This window comes from Chlamydotis macqueenii, chromosome 26 (genome assembly GCF_036417535.1).
Source record: "Chlamydotis macqueenii isolate bChlMac1 chromosome 26, bChlMac1.mat, whole genome shotgun sequence".
NCBI lineage: Eukaryota > Metazoa > Chordata > Aves > Otidiformes > Otididae > Chlamydotis > Chlamydotis macqueenii.
Genome location: NC_141581.1, coordinates 5,378,417 through 5,399,022, shown reverse-complemented (window position 1 = coordinate 5,399,022; position 20,606 = coordinate 5,378,417). Strand labels below are relative to the sequence as shown.

At 40.8% G+C, this 20,606-nt stretch overlaps 1 protein-coding gene across 2 annotated transcripts; it reads left to right on the top strand.

Annotated features, from left to right (window-relative positions):
* The first annotated feature begins 9,808 nt into the window (after window positions 1-9,808).
* HAUS8 (HAUS augmin like complex subunit 8) lies at window positions 9,809-17,709 on the top strand. Of its 2 annotated transcripts, XM_086767620.1 has the most exons (11): window positions 9,809-9,990; window positions 10,468-10,538; window positions 10,621-10,676; window positions 10,971-11,067; window positions 11,774-11,887; window positions 12,409-12,491; window positions 13,138-13,209; window positions 13,725-13,883; window positions 14,754-14,895; window positions 15,930-16,071; window positions 16,814-17,709. In XM_086767620.1, exons 2-11 carry the CDS (start codon window positions 10,469-10,471, stop codon window positions 16,932-16,934), a joined length of 1,056 nt encoding a protein of 351 aa, XP_086623746.1. In that variant the 5' UTR covers window positions 9,809-9,990; window position 10,468; the 3' UTR covers window positions 16,935-17,709. The 2 variants fall into 2 exon arrangements, with proteins under 2 accessions (XP_086623746.1, XP_010124558.1); XM_010126256.2 differs by lacking the exon at window positions 9,809-9,990 and having other exon boundaries at window positions 10,365-10,538.
* The last annotated feature ends 2,897 nt before the right edge of the window (window positions 17,710-20,606 follow it).

Below are 20,606 nucleotides of genomic sequence, written 5' to 3'. Positions count from 1 at the left end.
TCTAAGGGAAAAAAAGGAAAAGAAAAAAAAGTCAGGTGTTAAATAAAATGCGTTCAAGGTATTATTTTCTAGAAGATGAGAATAAAGTTATTAAATAATCAAGTTATTAAAGAACAAAAGCACTATTCATGCACATCAGTGATATTACTTCAAAGTCTGTTTAGGCTGTCCCATGGAGTGGATAGCTGTCACAATATCTCTCCTCTTTTCAATTTTCTTTCTATTCCCATGCCATCCCTTCCTCGCCCTTACGGCAGTACAAGCGTTCACACAGCCACAAAGCAAACTGAACTGGAATAAATGTCCAAATCGAAAACTTCCTTGTTTCCCCAGGTTAGTTTTAACCCAGATAATTTCCCTGACCTGGTTCACTGTAGGGCTATGCAAACATTTATTCATCCTCCCACATAAACCCTCTTAAAGCTGCACAAGCAATCTGAGGTAGAACTAGGGTTTGATCACTTCTTCAATCGGCAGTGGCAGTTCAGAGCAGCCATGAAACGGCAGCAGGAGCAGCGCTTAGGTGCAAGGAGGAAGATGGTTCTGATGCCGAGACCTACGCGTTTTTTTTTCATTTCCCCCAGCTGACCTCTTTTCACGAAAGCTACAAGACAGGTACAGCATTCACCCCACTTAAGTGTAAGGAAAGAGTGTCTGTAGCTGACCAGTGCAAACACTGCTGTCAGCTCCTCCTAACCCTGCGCACCGTAGTGATTCCTTGAACACGCATAACTTACCCAGACAAGAGACTGCTAATTTCACCTCAGTGAACCACATCCTTGCCACAGAAACATTTGAACATGCTTTATCTTCCATTTTAGGCAACAAAGTAAAATTAACCTCATTGCAACTACTTTTCAGTTCAGCTAACAAGATCCTAAATAACTCACTTCATTCACAAACCTTTATGTCTATCACATCAACTCCTTCCTCACTGGGTTTCAGGAACTTCACACACAAGCCTCCAAAAAACATTCATTCAGATTGCTTTTTTCTCCTTTCATCCCTGACACAGGCCAACAATCTAACTTCCACCTAACATCAACCTCACGGAAGTCAACCTCCTCCTTCCTGCCAAGTTAAAAGCCTCTAGACCTAGTAACATTCTGTGCCTTTGCCAGTGAGTTTTCGGTACACCCAGATCACCAGGACTAGGTTTGCTTACACTGCTTTAGTTCAACAGTTTATTAGATTATCAACGGGTACTAAGAGGAGAGGATAATGAAGTACCCTCTTTGTTTTAACAGTCTGTAAAACTTCAGATCCAGAATATCAGTTCATTTTTGCTTCAAGAACAAAGGGTTCTAATTACACACTTAAATGCTGAATATATAGAAAAAAGAGGCAGAGAAATGCCAATGAAGTTGCTTTTAGCAACTAAACAACTGCACAGGAACTTGCACAAGGCCACAGAGCACAACCATTTCAAATTAAAATCAGTGGAGTTGGAAGCATTTAGCTGCAACTTCCACTGCGAGTAATGAATCACTTCACAGAAACATATGACACAGTTCTGCCTTACAAACAGCCTCCGAGTACAGAACTGTGCTTTAAGGGAACTCTGAACAGTAAGCTTACAGAAGACGTTGTTGTGCAAGCTGGATCATTTTTAGTGGCTGCTCATCAAAAGGAAGGCTGAGCAAGCCACAGACGGCAAGACAAACCACAGCACATCCCTGGCGAAGCTGTATGATCCCTCCGAGAATGTTGGGTTTTTTCCCCTGTTAAATTTCAATCTCCATTCATTAAGAAGAGCTTATTGCAAGAACTTGATTATACAGAAGGATGGAACAGCGAGCTCAAAGTCCCCTCTCCATTTCCTGTAATTATCACTAACCAGTAGCTAATAAGTCTGAAGTAATTATGCAAGTGTACAACCATTCTTAATCTACAGAAGCTAAAACACCTTGACATATAGTAGAATCTACAGTAGACTACTGCTCATGAGGAAGATGAATCTGGAGCACAGACAGAAAAAGAGAACAACAGTGACCATTTTCCTGTCAAGTTAGCCAGCTAGTTCAAGGGAGACAGTCTTGTGCAGACTTCCCTTTTTTTTTCTCCCAGCAATTAGTTTCAGACAGGCAGTCTGGTATGGTAGAGGAAGTCCCCTCAGTGAGCATTTTCACCAAAACAGCACCCTAAGAAATGTAGCACCAAATTTTTGGCTACAAGGAAGAGCTGAACCCAGGTGCTGACCTCCAACTTTACTGATAGATGTTTCCTAACCTCATCTCTTGTCAGCTAGCAAGATATATCTGGCACATTGCTCAAGACTCCCATATCACACTTTCCAAAGAGGAAACCGGAACAGAGATGGCCTCTTCTCTACCGGTGAAAAACCCAGGCCAATTACAGTAAGCAGCAACGTGACAGCTGGCAGCATCGCTCAGGTGTGTACGACTGAAGAAAAAAAAAAAAAAAAAAGGAAGAGAAAGACCTCTCATCCTGAAGACGACAGACTTCTGACAAAGCAACTTCAATGTATTTATGCTGCATACAGACTTCTGAATTATGCAGCCACCATACAACTTCATGGAATTTTAAGCAAGCATCCATTACTCTACAAGAATGATTTGGAAGATAGTCTACAGTAGAAAGAACCTGCTGAAACGCGGTTTCGATGCACAGGCACCCCAGCAGTAAACAAAAAGACAGTTAGCATAATACTGCCCCATTTTAATTAGATATGAAATCCAGACACTACTTGCTTGTTTTCAACAGCACTGAGCTTTAAGATTGCTCTTTCACTTGACAGCTTAAAACAGATACACTACTTTGAATCATTTAATGCCGATTATGAGGCTTTAAGAAGAAAAAAAATATTTAAATTCCAAGAGTCACTTTAGGAATAGCAGCATCCAATTACTGTTAATTCCTTTAAATCAATTCTGCTTTTGTTACCTACAGTTTATTTACCTGAAAACGCACTACATGAGTCCCAGAAGAAATAACAGGATGCTTTAATGAATCTACCTGAGAACCAGAATGAGAATACCTAGCCATTACAAATAGAGGTCTGAGGAAAACCCGCTGCTCTCCAACTACTTGTGAATTTTCTTAGAAAGGATATCAAATTCTTTTGATGATAACACTGCTGTAAAAGTGACAGACTTTGGTATACCTCTGACTTCATACTAAACAATGTTTTACGCAACAAATTAGAACATAAAAGCAAAAAAAGCATACACTGAACAGATTATAAATTCGTTACCTAATGAATTCCAGTATTCAACTAAGGACAGGTTATCATCAAGCAACTGGAAGATCAGATTCTAGCGAAGGTGTATTCCTGGCATGAAAGTAAACATTTTCATGATGGTTCTAAAAGAGAGTTACTGATAAAGAATTTATCATAAAGAGATTGAGATGGCAGTAAGTAATCAAAAAGCTAGATCAATTATATAGTTCTGTAGTAGAGGAGCAATAAAACAAACGCTAACCAAATTTCAGCTCAGTTTATAGATATATAAGTTATCCAAGAAACAATCCACACCAGCGGGATGGAATGGGAGCTATCCTGAAACAGGTTTGAAAATCATAACGAGTAATCTGGTATTCTAATATAACACCACAAGCACGGCAGTGAATGTGATTCCCAAACATCAAATGAATATTTAGTTAGGCAGCTGTATTACCCTTGTACTCAGAAGGCACGTGACCAATACTGCACCTAGAATATATCTGAAATTCAATTAAGAAGCTGAGATAAGAACAGCAACAACAACAAAATCTGCTAGAAAATACCCCCTTACAGCAAAATACTCTAGAAGCTTTGTCTATTAAAAACACATGGAGGAGACCGATATCAGTTTAAGTCCTTGCACGGGGAACTAGAGTTTGGTAACAATCACCAGTCTGGAGGACAAAGCTGTAACACAAGGCAGTCGCTGGAATTCACAGCTAGACAAACTCAGACTAACAAAATACAGAAATGTCACCAGAAGGCTACCCTACGCCGCAAAAAACATAACTGACACTAACAATGAGGCCTGACTGGTAAAGTTCTTGGAAAATCAGCCAGTCCGCAATTAGAGATGTGCCTCTTAACTAGAAAAGTTAATTAGGTACCACCCTCTCATTTATGTCAAGAGTGGTCTGAACAGATGATTACAATGATTCCTTCTAATTTTATGATCTCTAGTTACTTAGAAATTTTTTAAGCAATTGAAATATTTATGCAAGGTAATTCGGCTCATCAAGGAAGCACAAACCTGAATTCAGGTGCAGAGAATACTGGAATAAAAAGGAGAAATACCAGAGTAGAAGGTAACGAAACTGTATTGGTCAGCATGCAAAACAGTAAACTCCAGAAAACAGCAGCCTAACCACCACTGTGGAGTTCTTTCTGTAGATGGAAATTCTGCAAAGTTACCTCAATTTCTTTCAATACCCTTTCTTATAAGAAGCCCCTTCCCAATGCATGGGAAAACACAAAGCTGTGTGTTAGAGAATTTAGTAAGTGGGAAGCAGAAATTGGCAGTAGGTGGACATCAACTAATTTTAGACTTCACATTCAGACTCCTTCCTGTTTTCCTTCAGATGTTTGACTTTTCACAAGCCTTTTCTAGCAGAAGTATACATCTTCACAGCACTTTAAATTTACTAAGGACAGTCACCAGCATCTACAAACCACAGTAAAGCATTAGTTTTCACCATAGTCCAGGCAGTAGATGCAAATACAGAGATAGGCAAGCTGGGCAAGACAAAAAAAAAAGTTAGACATGCAAAGCCTTTGATTCAAACCTTTTATTCAGAATGTTAGACTGTGTTAATTCTGTGGGCACACATGGGGCAACAGCTGCATGGGATGAGAGTATTAAAGGATATAGTGATACAGGATTTGCACCCTCGAGACAGTGGTTTCATTGTGACAGTATAACATATGCAATTTACTGGTACTTACTGCAAGCGAGACTGCACAGAAGTAACTCTGAAATAGCGCTACACAAATTTGCGTCTGCGGAACCAGTTACAGGCCACCTTTACTCACCTATCCTGGAAGGATAATTCCAACAGGTCTAGAAAAACGGAAGCAAGGCTAATTGACCTAAAAGCTCTTTTCAGGATTTTGGTACTTTCCCTTACCCCATCCTTTGCAAGTTCTACAAACAGTTAATTTTTTTAAGAGCACTAACATAACGAGCTTATAAGGCAACAGTCTAATGCCATATTTGTTTTTATATTACCTATCAATTAGTACCTTCATTTGCTTGTAGAAAAATAAAACCCCACCGGGCTTGCCAAACAATAATCTAAGTGAACATTACACCGGGCTGTAATGTTTAGTCCATCGCTGGAGGATTGCTTACACTTGCCACTTAAATCACCGCGTGGGCCAACATTTCAGGTAACTACTTCAATATCTTACAGCAGAATTGCAGTAGGCTACATAACTTATCAATCTGTAATTCTACTTTTTGTTCAGAGAGCATTAATAGAAACAGAAAACCAAAAATTCCAAATCTACATAGCAATTTTGACGGTACTTTCTAAATGTTGTCAAGTCTCTATTAAGCCAATTAATTTTTTTTAATACACATTAAAGCCAACATTGTCCACTTAATACTGCAGTAAAATTCTAGAAGAGAACTTTGCGCCAATCAGCGCAGGGTATCTATTTAGTTTAAATAAGGCCATAATTTGAAGCCACATATTTAGTCAATGAATCACAGCAAAGCTATAAAGGGAAAGCTACCATTACAGCAAAATTGTTGAAGATGAACTTTATAATATTCCTGTTCTCCACATTTTCATGTACAGTTCCAGTGATGCCTTCCTCAAACTAAAAGATTTAGGCTTCTCACACTGTTCATCAAGTAATTTTCAATACAAAAGTAGAAACATATAACAAGTACTTGACTTCTAATATTCTTGAATACAAGAACCACCAATAACCATCCCCAAGAGAGATCCCTCTGTTTGACCAGATCGAAAACATTTTTAAAATATTCAGCTATTACTTATCCTTGATTCCCAAAGCAAGGAATTTCCAGCAAAATAGGCTACAGAGGCAGCCTGAAGTTTCCACAATTAACTGGTAAAGGCCTCGACCCTTGTCTTCCCTCACATTGTAAGGACATGCAGTTGCTGTAGGCTGAGCATAATTCATTTAAAGTTTTTTCTACAGTGTTCCAGACATTTGTAGATTATCTGAAAATTGCTTAGCATTCTCGTGCCACTTTAGTATTTTTCTCGGTCACAAAAAGTTCTGCTAGACTAAACAACTTTGGATCCTTGGTTTTCTTTAACTAAAAGCTCTTGGCTTTTTCCACTCCGAAAGAAGTAGTTCTGAATGGAGCACGCAAATTTACAACACATTTGTTACTAGTCTTTGTAATCAGTCCTGCTAGAGAAGTTACTGCCACAAACTGCCTAACAAAGGAGAAGCTGGGCTGCAATGCAAATAATGCAACATAATACAGGAAAAAGTCACAGAAATTACCTTCATTACAGGCAGTTCCTTCTCAATTACCTTCTCTCTACTCCCAATGGCCCTCGAGACCCTGATCCCAATCTACGCCCGCAAATCACCTAAGATGCAGACCTCTGCTTCCTCTTAATGACTCAGATGCACAATTTAACCTCAAGACAAGGATACCTTATCAGGCTTACAGTGACATTAAAGGTCTACAACATGTGATTACCTTACAAAAAGCGTAATGTCAGAGTTACAGATGTACGCTTGAGTATGATTCAGAGGAAATGAAAATGTGGCCCCTGTTGAGAAAGCAAGGAATGAAGGCAAAAAACCTGAGTGTCAATGGCAAAGACAGCAAGCCAAAAGAATCTTGGAGACTATTCTACCACTTTTTTTTTGTGGTTTTCTGAAGTTTATCCTTAATAGCATTGCAACTGTCCACAAAGGAAGTTAAAATTCCACTGGTCTAATGCCGCACTTACACTGATAAGAAATTTTCTTAAGAAATTTCAGGTTGAACTTTTGTGTAAATTAGGGGAAAAAAAAAGTTCATCAGCAGAATGTACACATGTCAAAAACGTCTTTAAAAACACTTCCACTGTTAAACATTGTTGGTTTTTAAAGAAAGAGCATATTTTTCTAGGATCTGCTTTGAGTTTCATGTGGTAATCTGATACAAACAACACAATAAAGCCTAGATAAACGCCACTCTGCAAGCCACGCTTCAGTCACTTGATACATCCAGAAAACCTGATATACCAGAGACAAGACCTCTGAATTTTAATTTTCTGAAATAAAGACACCCCTAGTCCTTTCAAAAGGGGGATCTTTTATTAAAACAGCTATCTATTGAAAACAATAAATCCTTATCAGCATCTCAGGCTTTGCTTCTCCTTGATATCAGAAGAAGTAGGCCGTGTTTCTTACAAACGTGGTTAATAAACACCTTCAGCCTTCAAATTCACAAAAAAAAAAAAAAGCACTGAATCAGACTTTTTGTTGAATCATAGTTTTTAACTCTTTTCCTTGCCTGCTGAGATAGCCGATACCGTTGCATCTTTGAGGAATTTTTCCTTTCCAAATAGCTCAGATATGCGAATCGTGGTATTTGGCCATGTGGCTAAGGAAAGGCCATATTTAGCCTAAGCAATACTGAACTACGCGCATATGAGTCAAACAGTTATTCACACACAGGATTATTCTCAAGAGGTCTAATGTTTGAATCATTATTTGTCAGAAAACTCAGCCTGTACAAAGCATTACTTTCTAGGTGAACCTCACTTAAATTTTTCATCAGCTGCATTTACTCTTCCTGAATTATTCAGTTCTATAAGCATTTTAGGTTCCACAGAAAAACACTCTGACGAGACAGACAGCTGCCCTGACACTGCACGAACTACAACATTCAAGTACTGAAAAAGCTTTCTGTTGAGACAAATGTTCAAGCATGGTGACAAAAAACAAAAACAAAACAAAACAAAAAAAACCCAACAAAACAATCCCCAAACCGTTCTACAAAAACAGTTCTGTCACATTACTGCAATAACTCCTGAGTTTTATGCTAACAAGTAAACACTAAAAATTAAGAAAATGGTCTTAGATGCATCGCTCTGAGAGGCAGAGACAATGTTACTGGACTTTAAATGTAGAGTAGATAAAGAATCTCATTGGTAGTTCAAAAACAAAAATAATCAAGATTAACTCTTTTCTAAAGAAAGCCCCAATGAATCTGGAAACTAATATGAGTACACATACGTGTTAGAAGTTCCCCATGTTGCTTCCTCTGTATTACACAGATTTGTTCCTGACAAGACTCCGAGTTGAAGACACCAAAGGCTTACTAAAACTTGGTGAGTGTGACACCAGTATACTAAACTGGAATGCAAGGTTACCTCACGCTGTTACTTCAGGGCAAGACTGCAGTAACATATTCCAGCTAACAGACCTGAGATCAGAGAGCTCCTAATTACCCATGACGAACTCTTATTTGCAAACAGCTAGGCAGACAAACCGATACCAATCCACCTTTAGGAGTGATGTGGCAGGATGCTGAGGATATCTTTGAAAGGCTAACTGCGCTTGCCAGAAGCCCGAGACCATCTCCAGCCCTTTTCTACACTGACACCCACTTCCAGAAGGTGAAATGAAAGAATACGGAACTCATTTGCATCCAAAGTTCTTCTCACTTTCCATAAACAGGACTTGCAAATAAAGCTGGGTAAGAATTTTGCCAAAATACTTACACAGTAATAGAAAAGAAAGCTGAAAATTACACTGAGAAGTCATCTTACATCAGGATCACACATACCTCTATCAACTGTATAGTCACAGTAGTCACGATCAGAATAGTACGCTGCTACTTTCAGTCTACAAACATGTAATAAAAATATGAAGTTTTACTTCCCAGAGACTGCAAAACGAAACTTTTCAGAGAGATACAGCACTACCGAGATACAAACAGCTGGAGGCATACGCCAATCAGGCAACGATGGTCACCGTGATAAAGCACGACCTCAACACGGCAGCAGCACCGGTAGTTAAGAGGTGTCCAAAAATAAAACAAAGAAACAAAAGAACCCAGAGAGTTTTAAGGGTTGTTTTGGAAGATGCTGAAGTACTTGTACGGAAGTTTACAGCCTGTTCATACCGAGAGTGTGAAAAAGCAGAAGGCTGCGTGGCTGAAAGATCAACAAGCAGGAGATGGAAGTTAACATCATGCCCCGATCGACGGCAAGACCTTCCCCCCGCATACCGGCCGGGAGACGGGAGGCGAGGCACCTTCCGTCCCTCAGGCCACGTCCAGCTCCGGGCACACCAGACGCCAAACGCCCCGGCAGCGGCACATCTGCCCACCCGCCCGGCACAAGCCCAGCCGGGCACCCCACAGCTCCAGCCCGCGCCCCACGCCGGCCCCGAGCAGCCCACCGCCCCGAGGGGCTCCCCGCGGAACCACCTCTCGGCCCTCAGGCTCCCGAGAGAAGGGACACGGCCTCACAGCTCCTGCCCGCCAGGAGCCCCCCGCCGCCTCGCCACACCGGCCCCGGGGCTCGGTGGGCAGCGCCGTCCCGGCTCGGTGTGAGACCTGGTCCCCCTGAGGCGCCGCTGCCGCAGAATTCGGTCACCTACAGAGGAAGAAAGGGAGGAAGAAAGAAGAACGAGCGCCCACCGCCGGTGTTGGGGGGGAGCGAGGCCGCGCGCCGCCGTTTCCCTCAGCCGGTGGGCGAAGCGCTGGCGACGAGCACCTCCGCCCGCCACAGGCCCCGCTCGCCGCTTCCGGGTGGGGGGGGGGGGGGGGGGGGCGCAGGGCGGCGCCCATTCAGCGCCGCGCGCAGCACTGCGCATGCGCGCCGGCGGGAGGCGCGAAGCGTCGCCGCGGGTTGTGGCAGCCGGCGCTCGGCTCTGCGCGGCCGCCTCGCCCCCGCCTGCGGCTCCCGGCGCAACTCGGGAACGGCTGCTCCTCGGGAGCCAGGTGCTTTCTGAGGCAGGGCCCTGCGGCGAGAAGCGGGAGTGGGTGGATTCCTGTCAAAACCAGAAAACCCCAGTTGCGCCCTCGGAGGGGATCCTCGCCCGTGAGTGTCGCTGGTGCTCGCTGCCCTTTTCCAGAGATTTGTCAGAGCGCCGGGGCAGCGCAGGGGATCCCTAGCGTGGGTCACCAGCTGCAGGGAGTGGCCACCTCCCAGCAAAGTCCTGGGGAAAGAACAACGTTTGGGGTCAGCCATGCCGCAGGCGTTGCCAGGCCCTCATCTCTCGCTGTACCGTGGCGCTGAGGGGAGCGGAGCGGCCCTCTGCGGGTGCAGCCCGGGCGGGTGGCAGCCCCGCGGGGGTGAGCGCCTGCCCTGAGCGGGCCGGCTTCTTTCATCCCTCCGCGCCGCCAGGGGGCGCGCTGCTTCTTCCTCCCCCGGCGCGCGCGGGCGTTGCTGCGCATGCGCGGCGGTTCGAACGGAATGGCGGCTGAGGCGGCGGGAAGCTGAGGGAAGGGGAGCGTTTCATCTCTTGGTTTTTTTTTTCGTTCGTCGCCGTTGTCATCTCCCGCTCTGTCTTTGCAGGATGTCTGGTCTGGAGAGCAACTTCGGCGCTGCGGGGGCGAGCGGAGAAGTGTCTAAGACTAAGCGGAAAGGTAGCCGTGGGGTGAGGGGGGAGCCCGCTCCGGCTGAGGCGCGGCGGCGGGCCCGGCTGAGCTCTGTTTGCTCCTTCTTCAGGAGGAATAATCGTCAAGTCTCGCTACCTGCAGTACGATAAGAAAGACGCCAAGAAGGTACTTCGACGCCTCGCTGCTGGGCTCAAGGGTCCTTCAGCAAAGGATAGAAGGGGGCTGAGGGGTGGCTCAGATTTGTGGAAACAGGACCCAAGAAAAAAAATTACTCTGCTGGGGTTGTGAGGGACTCCTGGTGTATTACTAGATACAGACTGAGATAGGAACTTGGGACCGTGACTTGCAAAGCACCACAACACCCTGGGATTGTAGTTTTTTTGTTAGCGTTTGAGTTGGAGGTAAGATAGAATCATAATCACTGCCTATGTTCAGTATTTTCTGTTTCTTAATTGTCAGGATACTTCAGCGAATTCCTGTTCAACAGCTACAACTAAAATATCTTCTACAGCTAAACCAAGATCAGTTCTTCCTCAGAAATGTAAAACTTCTGCTGGTAGGTTTTACCAGAAGAATTTTAAAGCTATTTTTTTTTGTGAATTTGTATTTCCAACTTCTTGAACTCTTAACTCTAAAAGGGTGTTAAAAGATGGTATTTTGTGTTACTTGCATCACTGCCAGTTACTATCTATACACAAAAGAATTAATAAGCTTGGTGTGGGATTAAGAGTTGTAAACTGAAGTGTATTAAACTCTTGTCTGGACATTCTGATAAAAAAAAACTAATCTGGAATTGAGTCATCTCTTTCCTTTTGCACAAGGCTTCGAACTACTCTTTTACTATGCCCTCACCATTGCTGTGCTTTTTTTTATTTAATCTTTTCAATAAACCCAGTGTAAATAACTGAAAATCTCCATCTGAACAACAGTCTGGTTTTATTTCTTTTGCAAGAATTGCAAAAGAATTTTCTGGTAAGACCTGAACTTGACTGCGAAATCCTGAGGAAATAACATTATTCCCTTTTCACATGGGGGTGTTGTTGTTGAACTGTGAAATGTTTAAGAGGATAACATTCTGAGCAACCTTATCTCCAGGTAGATTATACGTATGTTCTCTAGGTAAAGTATGCAAATGGTGTATATAAAGTAAACCTGTAAAGGTTTGCGTAAGATCGCCACATATTAGTGAAAGCTTTTAAAATTGTGAGCTTGTGCAGAAACTGTTGTAATTCTTTTAGTTTGATAACGGCTTCTTTCTACAGGTGTTATTTCTAGCTCATTAAATCAGAGTAGCTTTGAGAAAGGTGACTTGCAGTCCACTTTATTAGATGAAGGTAAAATTAGTCGACCAGACCTTGATCTTTCAGCTATTAATGGTAAGCTTCCACTCATACTCAATTTCTTGTTTAATTATTTTTAAGCGGTGTGCTCTAACTTGATGATAAGTAACCCTTATATTCTTCTGTATTCACAAAAGGATTTTGTTAAATAAGGTGAATGTGGTTTCAAGTGTCTTTAAGCAGAGGCATTAAGACCTTTGAGGTTTAAATTAACCTCTCAATTTTTAGTATCTATTGGGTGCCCTGTTATTTTGTTTGAGATCAAATGTTAAAGAACAAAATACTCTCAAGTCTTTGTTCTTATAACGGATGGGAGTTAGATTATCAGTCCCTCTGAAAATTCTACCACATCTATCTGTAACTGTCACTTGAACCTAAATGCTTATGTGATCCATGTTTTCTCATGAGTATTGTCAGAGACAGAAATAGAGCACAGGTCTTTTTTACTGGTACACATAAGTTTAGAATTATCTTTGCCTTTGAAGAACCTGATGGTATGTTGACCCACCCTATGTACTTTGGTAGAAGAGAGAAATAACTTTTCTGTTCTGATACAGATAAAAGTGTCCGCAAAAAGACTCCTGGTTCAAACTCTGCTTGCAAACAAGATACAGGGACACAAAGGAAAACGAAAAAGAGCGTGAGTCTCACTGCTTTTGTTTGTTAAGCATATTTATTTTGAAATGTGTGAAAAGAAATTGTCCTGTTTATCTTTAATTTTGGTAAAACCTTTGAGGTCCTGGATGATTTAAAGGCTTTTGGCAGAAGTCAGATGATAAGTCTATTCTGCTCCTAGTGGTATTTGTTTTGCTTATCAGATGTCTCAACACTGACCAAAGCTTTGAGTCCATTTCTTGTGGTAAAGAATCTGCTTCAATTTTAGCATATCCTCAAGTAGATTCCTTTTTTTTTTTTTTTTTTTTTTTGTTCCTGCCCATACTTTTTAATTATGTCACATTATCTTTAAATATTTTCGGAACTCCAAACTAATATTGATTCAACAACCTAATTTGAGGTGCCTTATTTAGGAAACTCATTCAGTGTAGCACTGAAATTTCAAGTTCTCTACCAGTATTATGGAAGTCTGCTGAAAATGTTATAAAAAGTGGTGGAACAAAGGTATATTTAATTAACATGTCTTGTTTAAAAACCCAGACTTCTTTCATTGAGCTGACTTGTTGATGATGAAGATTCTAGGCACAAATTGGACTTTCAGTAATTTACCTGAACACCAAAAAAATAATTGTTTAAATGCCAAAATTCATCTAGTATATTCTTTTCTGAAGGGGAATGATTCTGATTCTCTGATGGAAGAGCTGGAATCTCAGACACTGCTTTTGACTTACCTAAGAGTAAAGGTGAGAGTCAGTCAAGTGTTGGGTGCTTTGGATATAATAAGTTGATGTTGAGGAATTGTTTAATTTCTTGTTTGTGCTTTTTGATGTGTAGAAGTTAGAGATTTTTTTTTTGTGTGACTTTATACGTTTAGGGTTGTAAAACTGTATGACTTGCTCAGTCTCTTGGAGTGAATTCAATGCCAGTTTATTAAGCTGGTGTTCGTTCTTCATGAAGTTGGGCTGTGTAGAAGTTTTGGGAAAACCGTGAGTGAGAGCGTTCGGAGTTCAAGGTTGTAGCAGTGACTTTGTTAACTCAGTGTGTATATGTGTATTTTGTCCTTTGCAAAAAATATTGGCAAGGGTGGGGCAAGAAGGTGGAAAGGGGCTTTGTAATGTACTGTGCTTATTGCATGATGTCTCTGATTTGTTAATTGAAGCTCTCTGACCTGATCTGAGGCTTACATTTATTTCTTCAGAATATGTTAATTACTTAGATGTAGTATTACTTTAGTTGTGAATATTTTTTGATGTAATAGGCAGGAAAAAATCTTTCTGAGCTGGAGAAAAAAGCAGAAAAAAACTTGCTAATGTTGTGTGAAGAAAAGGAGAGACAACAGGAGAAGCTCTGTGAGTTGAAGCGTGAAATTCTACTGAAAGAGAGAGAGCAGAAACTTGATGATGCGTTAGACAAACAGGTGGGCTTTATTACAATTTATGCTTCTGCTGTATTTAAACGGGCTCACTTATTAAGCAGCCCTTTATCCAGAGAGTGTTTCTCTGCTTCTGTGGCCTGATAGGGTGCAATTTTGAGCATCTTAAACAAAATAAATATCTTCTTCCTGTTGTGGTGTGTAATGCTCTCTAGTAACCTAAGTAATGCCTTTGTCACGTGTGTGTTGTCCCTTGTGGATAGGCAGGAAGGAGAAGTTAGAGCTGTTGGGCAAGGGGGCAGCACTGCTTGCCAGAGCAGTTTACAGTTGGTGCACAGGAGATGCAAGTGTCTTCAACAACGTGAACATCCTGCAGTTATGCAATTCCGGTTACGGCTAGAGCTGAGATGCTGACACTTAGCAGCAGTGAACATCTTCTGTTCTGTACTTGTGTTATTTTATATGTTAGACAGCAATAGCTCTGGCCTGGTTTTAAGGAGACAGTTTTCTAATAAGTAATTAATTTTTGAATAATTAATTTGCAAAACTCAACCTATGTTTGCTTTTAACAAATACGCTTTGCAAAAATTAAACAAGACTTTTGTATTTTGGAGAATACGCTGTTAACTACAGTCAGAGTATCAAATATAAAACACTTTGCCTGGTATGTTGCTGATACCTCTGAGCTACGGTAAAAAGGAAACTGGTATTGACCTAGGCATTTTGAGGTGGTAGAGGCAAAGCTATTAAACAGCGTGAGAGGAGTATCATACCACAAACTTCTTGAATTCCTCTGTCAACGAGCATCTGAGAGTGGTATTCGGGTTTTTTTTCTAAATTATTTTTCTGTATTGAGTCAGAATAACAAAATGGCTGTTTTTGAAGAAGTGTTGGTTCATCATGTGTCTTTTTCAGATGGAAGTTCTTTCTCTCCTTGTTCCTGTTTCTGAACAGTTTAAAGAGCAATATAAAAGCTTTGCACTTGCCCTGGATGCCACTAGACATGAGTTACCCATAAAAAATATTCACATAGAAGGAGATACGCTAACGTACCTTGGTATGAAAGCTTTATTCATCAAATTTACTTTCAGAAATAGTGGGGTTTTGATATGCTAAAATTCTTACATTGTTACTGCTAGATCTATCTGTGGCCTCTGGAGGAATTTTGTGTGCTCTTAGAGCTTGTGTGAGCACTGGGCCACAGCATTAGTCACATGTTTTGCTATGAATGATTCTTGTCTGTGTTTAACCACTAAACTGCAGTTGAACAAGTTTTTTATCTTGCAGCAAGAAAAAAAAACCAACTTTCTAAGCTCAGGCAGTCTTCATATACAGAAATTTGCTAAAGAAAGTGTATCTTTTAACTGTATTCATGCCATTCCTCCTCCTTTCTTTTTCCTAATGGGTAAGCAAGTTGTAGAAATACTGTGATCTCTTCTTGTTTCTGTGTTTGAGGGGTAAAGTCACATGGGTAGACTTGCTCATGTTTCCTGTAGAGCTAGAGCTTAAATATATTGTGTGGTGTCTTGAATCAGGGAATGTTTGTTTAATAAAATAGTACTTCTGTTTTGTACTGAGGTCTGGCTGAAAAGTTACATTTTTTAACTGCTGATCTGCAAGAAACAAGATTCTTAAACCATTTACAATAATCTTGCTTACACTTTAAAACAAATGGAAAAGGTTTATTGAGAACTTAAAATTCTTGTAAGAAGTCTTGAAAAGAATAGATAGCTGTGTTTGGTTTGTGAATGCTAAAGGAAAGAACTGGATACATTTCATGGGGGGGGTACATGCCAATAGCAATATATGTAACTGACCAGGGAATTTTGGGTTTCAGACTTGTTTCTTCTCTTGCAATTGTCCTGTAAAAATCTTTGACATACTCTAAATGACAGCTCGGTTAGAAATTTTGATATCCTGTTGCTGGTGTTAATCTTCATAGCTAAAAATAATTTGACTTTCACAGTTTTCTCATAGTGTGTTTGTGAAAGTTCACCTGCTTCTGTGGTTACTCCAGCTACTAAGTAACCTTGTATTAACTGATGCCACCGCATGCATTTTTGAATAATATTTTAAAATCTCATATTGTAGATGAAGTGCGAAAGCAGTTAACTATCACACAGGAACTTCTGGCAGAACTTATGCCGAGCTACTCGGAAGAAAGTGCAAAAGCATCTAGTGTACTGAAAGAGCTTAAAGAAGTGTCTCAGAAACTGGATAAAGAGATTCAAAGGTATTTATAATAATCAAGTGAAAAGACTCATTGGCTAAATATTCAAAGGAAAATCTGTAGATCTTACCAGAGTATATCCGGATGTTTATTGGAGGAGGTTAATTGAGGGGATAATAGCACTGAGTTTAATTCTGTTTGTAGCAGACATCTGTGTTTCCATCTGAACCCTACCTACAGTCAAAGCAAAGATGTTTGGGGATTTTTGTTTGTGAACTGCTTTAGTGTGCTGTTTGTTGACACTTAGCTGAGAATTTCAGTGAGCAAGAACGGTCCTGGTAAAGTGCAAATATGTAGGAGAGTGGAGAACTCCAGGAGACAGAAAAGTGAACTGGAAGCACAATGTCTTAAATAATAACCATGCAAATATATAATCCTTTAGGACGTACGAGGAGAGCAGAAAAGGTGTTTTTTTTTTTCTCAAGTATGGTGTCAAGAAATACAAAGTATCACTGAGAGCATGAAGAAGAGAGAAAGCATGATAAATTTGCTTTCCTTCCTTCATTTCCCCAGAAGAGATTATAGCTAAAATCTTTGAAGATTGATAGATCATAAAACCAGACATCTGCTGCTCCTCTCCTCCAAATTCTAACCTTTGGGAAGAAAATTCACATTTTACTTTTTTTTCTTCTGGTGGTTCCATGGTAGGAGAATGATGTGAATGTCCAGGCACATAGCCTTTCAGCTTAAGCAGGAGTTAATTATCTTCCAGAGTAATTCATTTAGCTTGCTTCATTTGTTCCAGGAGCTTCACACAAGTGCAGAACCTGTCATTTCAAGTTAGTAAAGAAGTTTCTCTGCATAACCAAAGAATATGTGAAGAAAATCATGGACTAGATGTTGTGAAACACTGGTACTTCAACTAAGTCCGGGTATTGTTTTATTAATGGGGGGGTACTAAATCAATGCCAGGGGACTTGTTATCTTTTTACTTCTTGTATGAACATATAACTTGTCCAAATTTTCAGTTATACCAGGATATGAAACTAGCAGCATGTGTGCTTACTAACGGAAGAAGTTGAGTTTTCTTCTGCATGCTGCCCATAAGGAGACATAATTTTTTTTATCATGAATTTCTGTGACACCTTTCTCATCACTTTCTGCCTTAACAATACTGACATGTAAATAATAAGAAATGTTATTCTTAGCAAATATGACCTACATATTCTTAAACTTCTTGTTTTACTTTCTTGCACCTGGCTTCAAGTGCACTGATTTGCATCTCTTTCCAAAGTAGCGTTCCTTAGCGGACAGAGTATCAGAATGTAGATGTGGACTTGTGTATGTGGTACTGTGCATTTGCTGATCTCAGCAGGAGGATCTGTAGGACTGTACAGCATGGTCATTGTCGTCACGACAGTCATTGGTCACTCAGTGAACACCTTCTGGAGGAACTCTTCATTGTCCCTTTTTTCTGGATTTGCTGAGAGGAAAAGCTTCGTGGACAGAGAGTAATGAAGCTGATGCTTGGAAGGAGCCTGGTCGCTTGTAACAAGTGAAAAGTTTTGGTAACTTGTTGCCTAATTATCTTGGAAACAAATTATCCAAACCATAAATGCTTTTGTATTAGCCTGACACCTTCTCTTTAAGGACCTTTTTTTTTTTTTTTTTTTTAATAATAAAGACTATTTTCCACTGCTATTTCAATAGCCTTCATGTTTGAATATCTTCAGCGATCTCCTACAGAAGCTTTTGTTTGCATCTAGGCTTATGTAGGGCTAATACTACACAGTACACGCAGTGATGGATTTATAGGCACTAACCAGTCCCAATGGCAAGGCATGACCTACTGCCACCGAAAGTGCTGAGGCCAGAAGATTGTGAACCTGGAGAGAAACCTCAAACCTACCTACTGAGTAAGTGCCTGGGAGTGAGCGTGCTCTGTTATGAACATACACGCCAGATGTGGCATGTTTTTTCCACATACTTTCCATTTTTGTACATGGAATGCGTTTCTCTGAAAGACTTGCTATATATATATATTTTTTTTTTTTCACCTGTGCAACCTCTTCCTGTGATGGTTTTTCCACAGATTTGTTTTGTATTATCTGCATAGTGGTACATTTCTGGAGTAAGCTGTGTCTATAAAGCTTTTTGCCCTGGGCAAAGAATACTTAGAGTACTCTCCTTGCACTCCTTGAAATGCTATACAGGCTTTCCTCCTGGTATTACTAGGGATCTAACTAGATTATTGTCTCCTTTCATTAAAAATGAGGAGGAAATTAAGCTACAGTAACTGAATCAGTAAGGTGTGCAGTGCACTGAATGAGAAGTCAATATATAACAAACTATTAAGACTCTCCTTGTATAGAATATTGGTGTTTTGTTTTTTTTTTTTTTTTTCAGCAACTTACCTGTGAGCCAGTGGGAAGGCAATGTGTTATTTTAAGATATTAATCTATTACTTCTTCCTCCAACATGTTCGATGATCTACACCTAATAGTTCACCTGTGTGCTGCCATTCAGGCCGTGAGTCATAGGTGCTGCACGCAGGAGGATCATGCTCTGGGGCAGGAGCACGAGCTGCACCCACGGAGTTGGCCACTGGATGGGGAACTTTACTAGGCAGTCAAGGCATGAGTTAGCTGCGAATGAGTAATCTTTATTTTTCATGGATGGAGATCTCGGTAGAAAGACTTCTGTATGATGAAACTATTGATCAAACAACTATTTTTCCTGAGTTTGGATAATTGCTAGGATGTGTGTCCTCATGCCTTTAACCTGCTTATTGTAAGTATGTCATGCTGAGACTTGGAAAGTTAAGAGGGATCTTCTTAAATATGAGGGGAGGGGGTGAAATGAAAATGAAGTTGATAGTGTCTTGATAGCTCTGTCTCTGCACAGACGACACAGAATGTCTTTCCTAGGCTTTCTTGATGGTAGACCTCATTGCTGGTCTAAAAAAAAAATATTTTAAGAAATACTTTTAAATTAAACCCATCCTCTTTTGTCAAGTGACTTTCTACCACTGAGATACTACTGTGTGTATATATATACCCAAATGTTACTTGAGCAGCAGACGGCAATACAAATTTTCACTGTAAAGCGAAGTGAAATGCTGTTAGTTCTCCTTCCTGAAAAGGCGTGCCGTGGTCACAATTAAAGGCTCTAAATCTTTTGGTGAAGTAGTTCATCCTTGCTGCTGCAGGTGGCAGGCGTTATCTGTCCAAGCCTAAAACAAAGTGGGAGTCCCGGAGCTAAAGGCCAGTTGCGTATACAAAACAATGAAGTGCTTGGGGATGTGCGCTCATTGTTTCAGAAGAATCATAGACGTTGATTTGAGCATTCTGGGCGTTCTTTTCCTTAAATTGAACACTTGTGTAATTCTTTGTACAAATGGTAGAACAAGTGTTAGATAAAGCAGCTCTTCAAGAAAGAGTTTTAAGCTGTTTTGAACTGAGACTTTTCTATCTTGATTTTCCTGAATATTCTTTCTAAGTGGTTCTGTTTCAGCTCTTTGCAGAAGTATTTTAGGCTCCTCCACCTTGAAATAGCCACAGAATTAGATGCTGTCATATTTAACACTGTACAAACAACAACAAAGAACTGCAGAATCACTGGAGCAGAAGCTAAACAGATGTGACACCACTTATTTTGTATTTTCCACTTATTTTCTGACAATGTCACATGCTCTGAATTTGGAATCCTAAACAACTTAAGGGGTTTTTTTTATTTGGTTATCAATGTTGCCTTTTTTTTTAACCTAGAATTAACAGTGTTCTCCCTTCTGTAACTTGTATCAATGTAGATTTGTGTTCTGTCTGAACTTGTGCAGTATTTATTACCTATGTATTCATCTTTTAGGCCAGAAGTTCTTATTGACCAATTGTTATAATGTTAACATGAGGTGTTTTGGGAGGGTGCACTGTTTCCCTTCCAAAAATTGAAAGCAATTGTGAAACAAGCCAGTTAAGTCTGAGAGCCTGAGTGGTGAGGAGGGAGCACAGAAATGTAAGTACTCGTCCCATGTAAAATTATCTTTAATTATCTAAAAAAGCAATTGGCAAAGAGAATTTTAAGCTAGATTTGCGCTGCACAGATTCTGGTATTTCTTGGGGACCTCAGACCACATTCTCCTCAGTTACACTGGTGTTGCCTGGCTGTTTTGACCACTGGCTCAGGAGGGCTGAGTCAAAGCATTTTTTGCTGCGATTCCTGTGCTCCCTGCAATAGTGTCACCAGGGGTCAAAGTAAGGGAGCATCCTTCTTGCCTTTGGTGCGCTATAGCGGAGCTGCAGCCCCAGAGATAATCGAGGCCCGTTCGCCTCTTCACCAGCACCCCCCAACCCTACAATTCTTTGTTCACGCTGTCTCCCAATGGAGCTGATTCTTTGCTCATCAAGAGCAAGCAAGCAGCTCATGACCCCAGCAGATGTTTCTGCATTTTAGGCTAATGAGAACTTATTGGATTACTGCAGTCTTCCCTGCCTCGGAGTAAATACCACTTTGCTGGAGATCCGGAAACTCATACTGAATATGATAAACAAACTGCAGGCTGGACTGTGATTGCCAGGACATGAAAAGAGTTCCACAGCGGC

Bases quoted from the DNA above. Each gene is read 5' to 3' on its own strand.
- HAUS8 (XM_086767620.1), top strand. From the start codon at position 10,469: ATGTCTGGTCTGGAGAGCAACTTCGGCGCTGCGGGGGCGAGCGGAGAA. The intron at 10,677-10,970 runs GTACTTCGACGC...CTTAATTGTCAG, and splicing joins ATAAGAAAGACGCCAAGAAG to GATACTTCAGCGAATTCCTG. The intron at 13,884-14,753 runs GTGGGCTTTATT...TGTCTTTTTCAG, and splicing joins ATGATGCGTTAGACAAACAG to ATGGAAGTTCTTTCTCTCCT.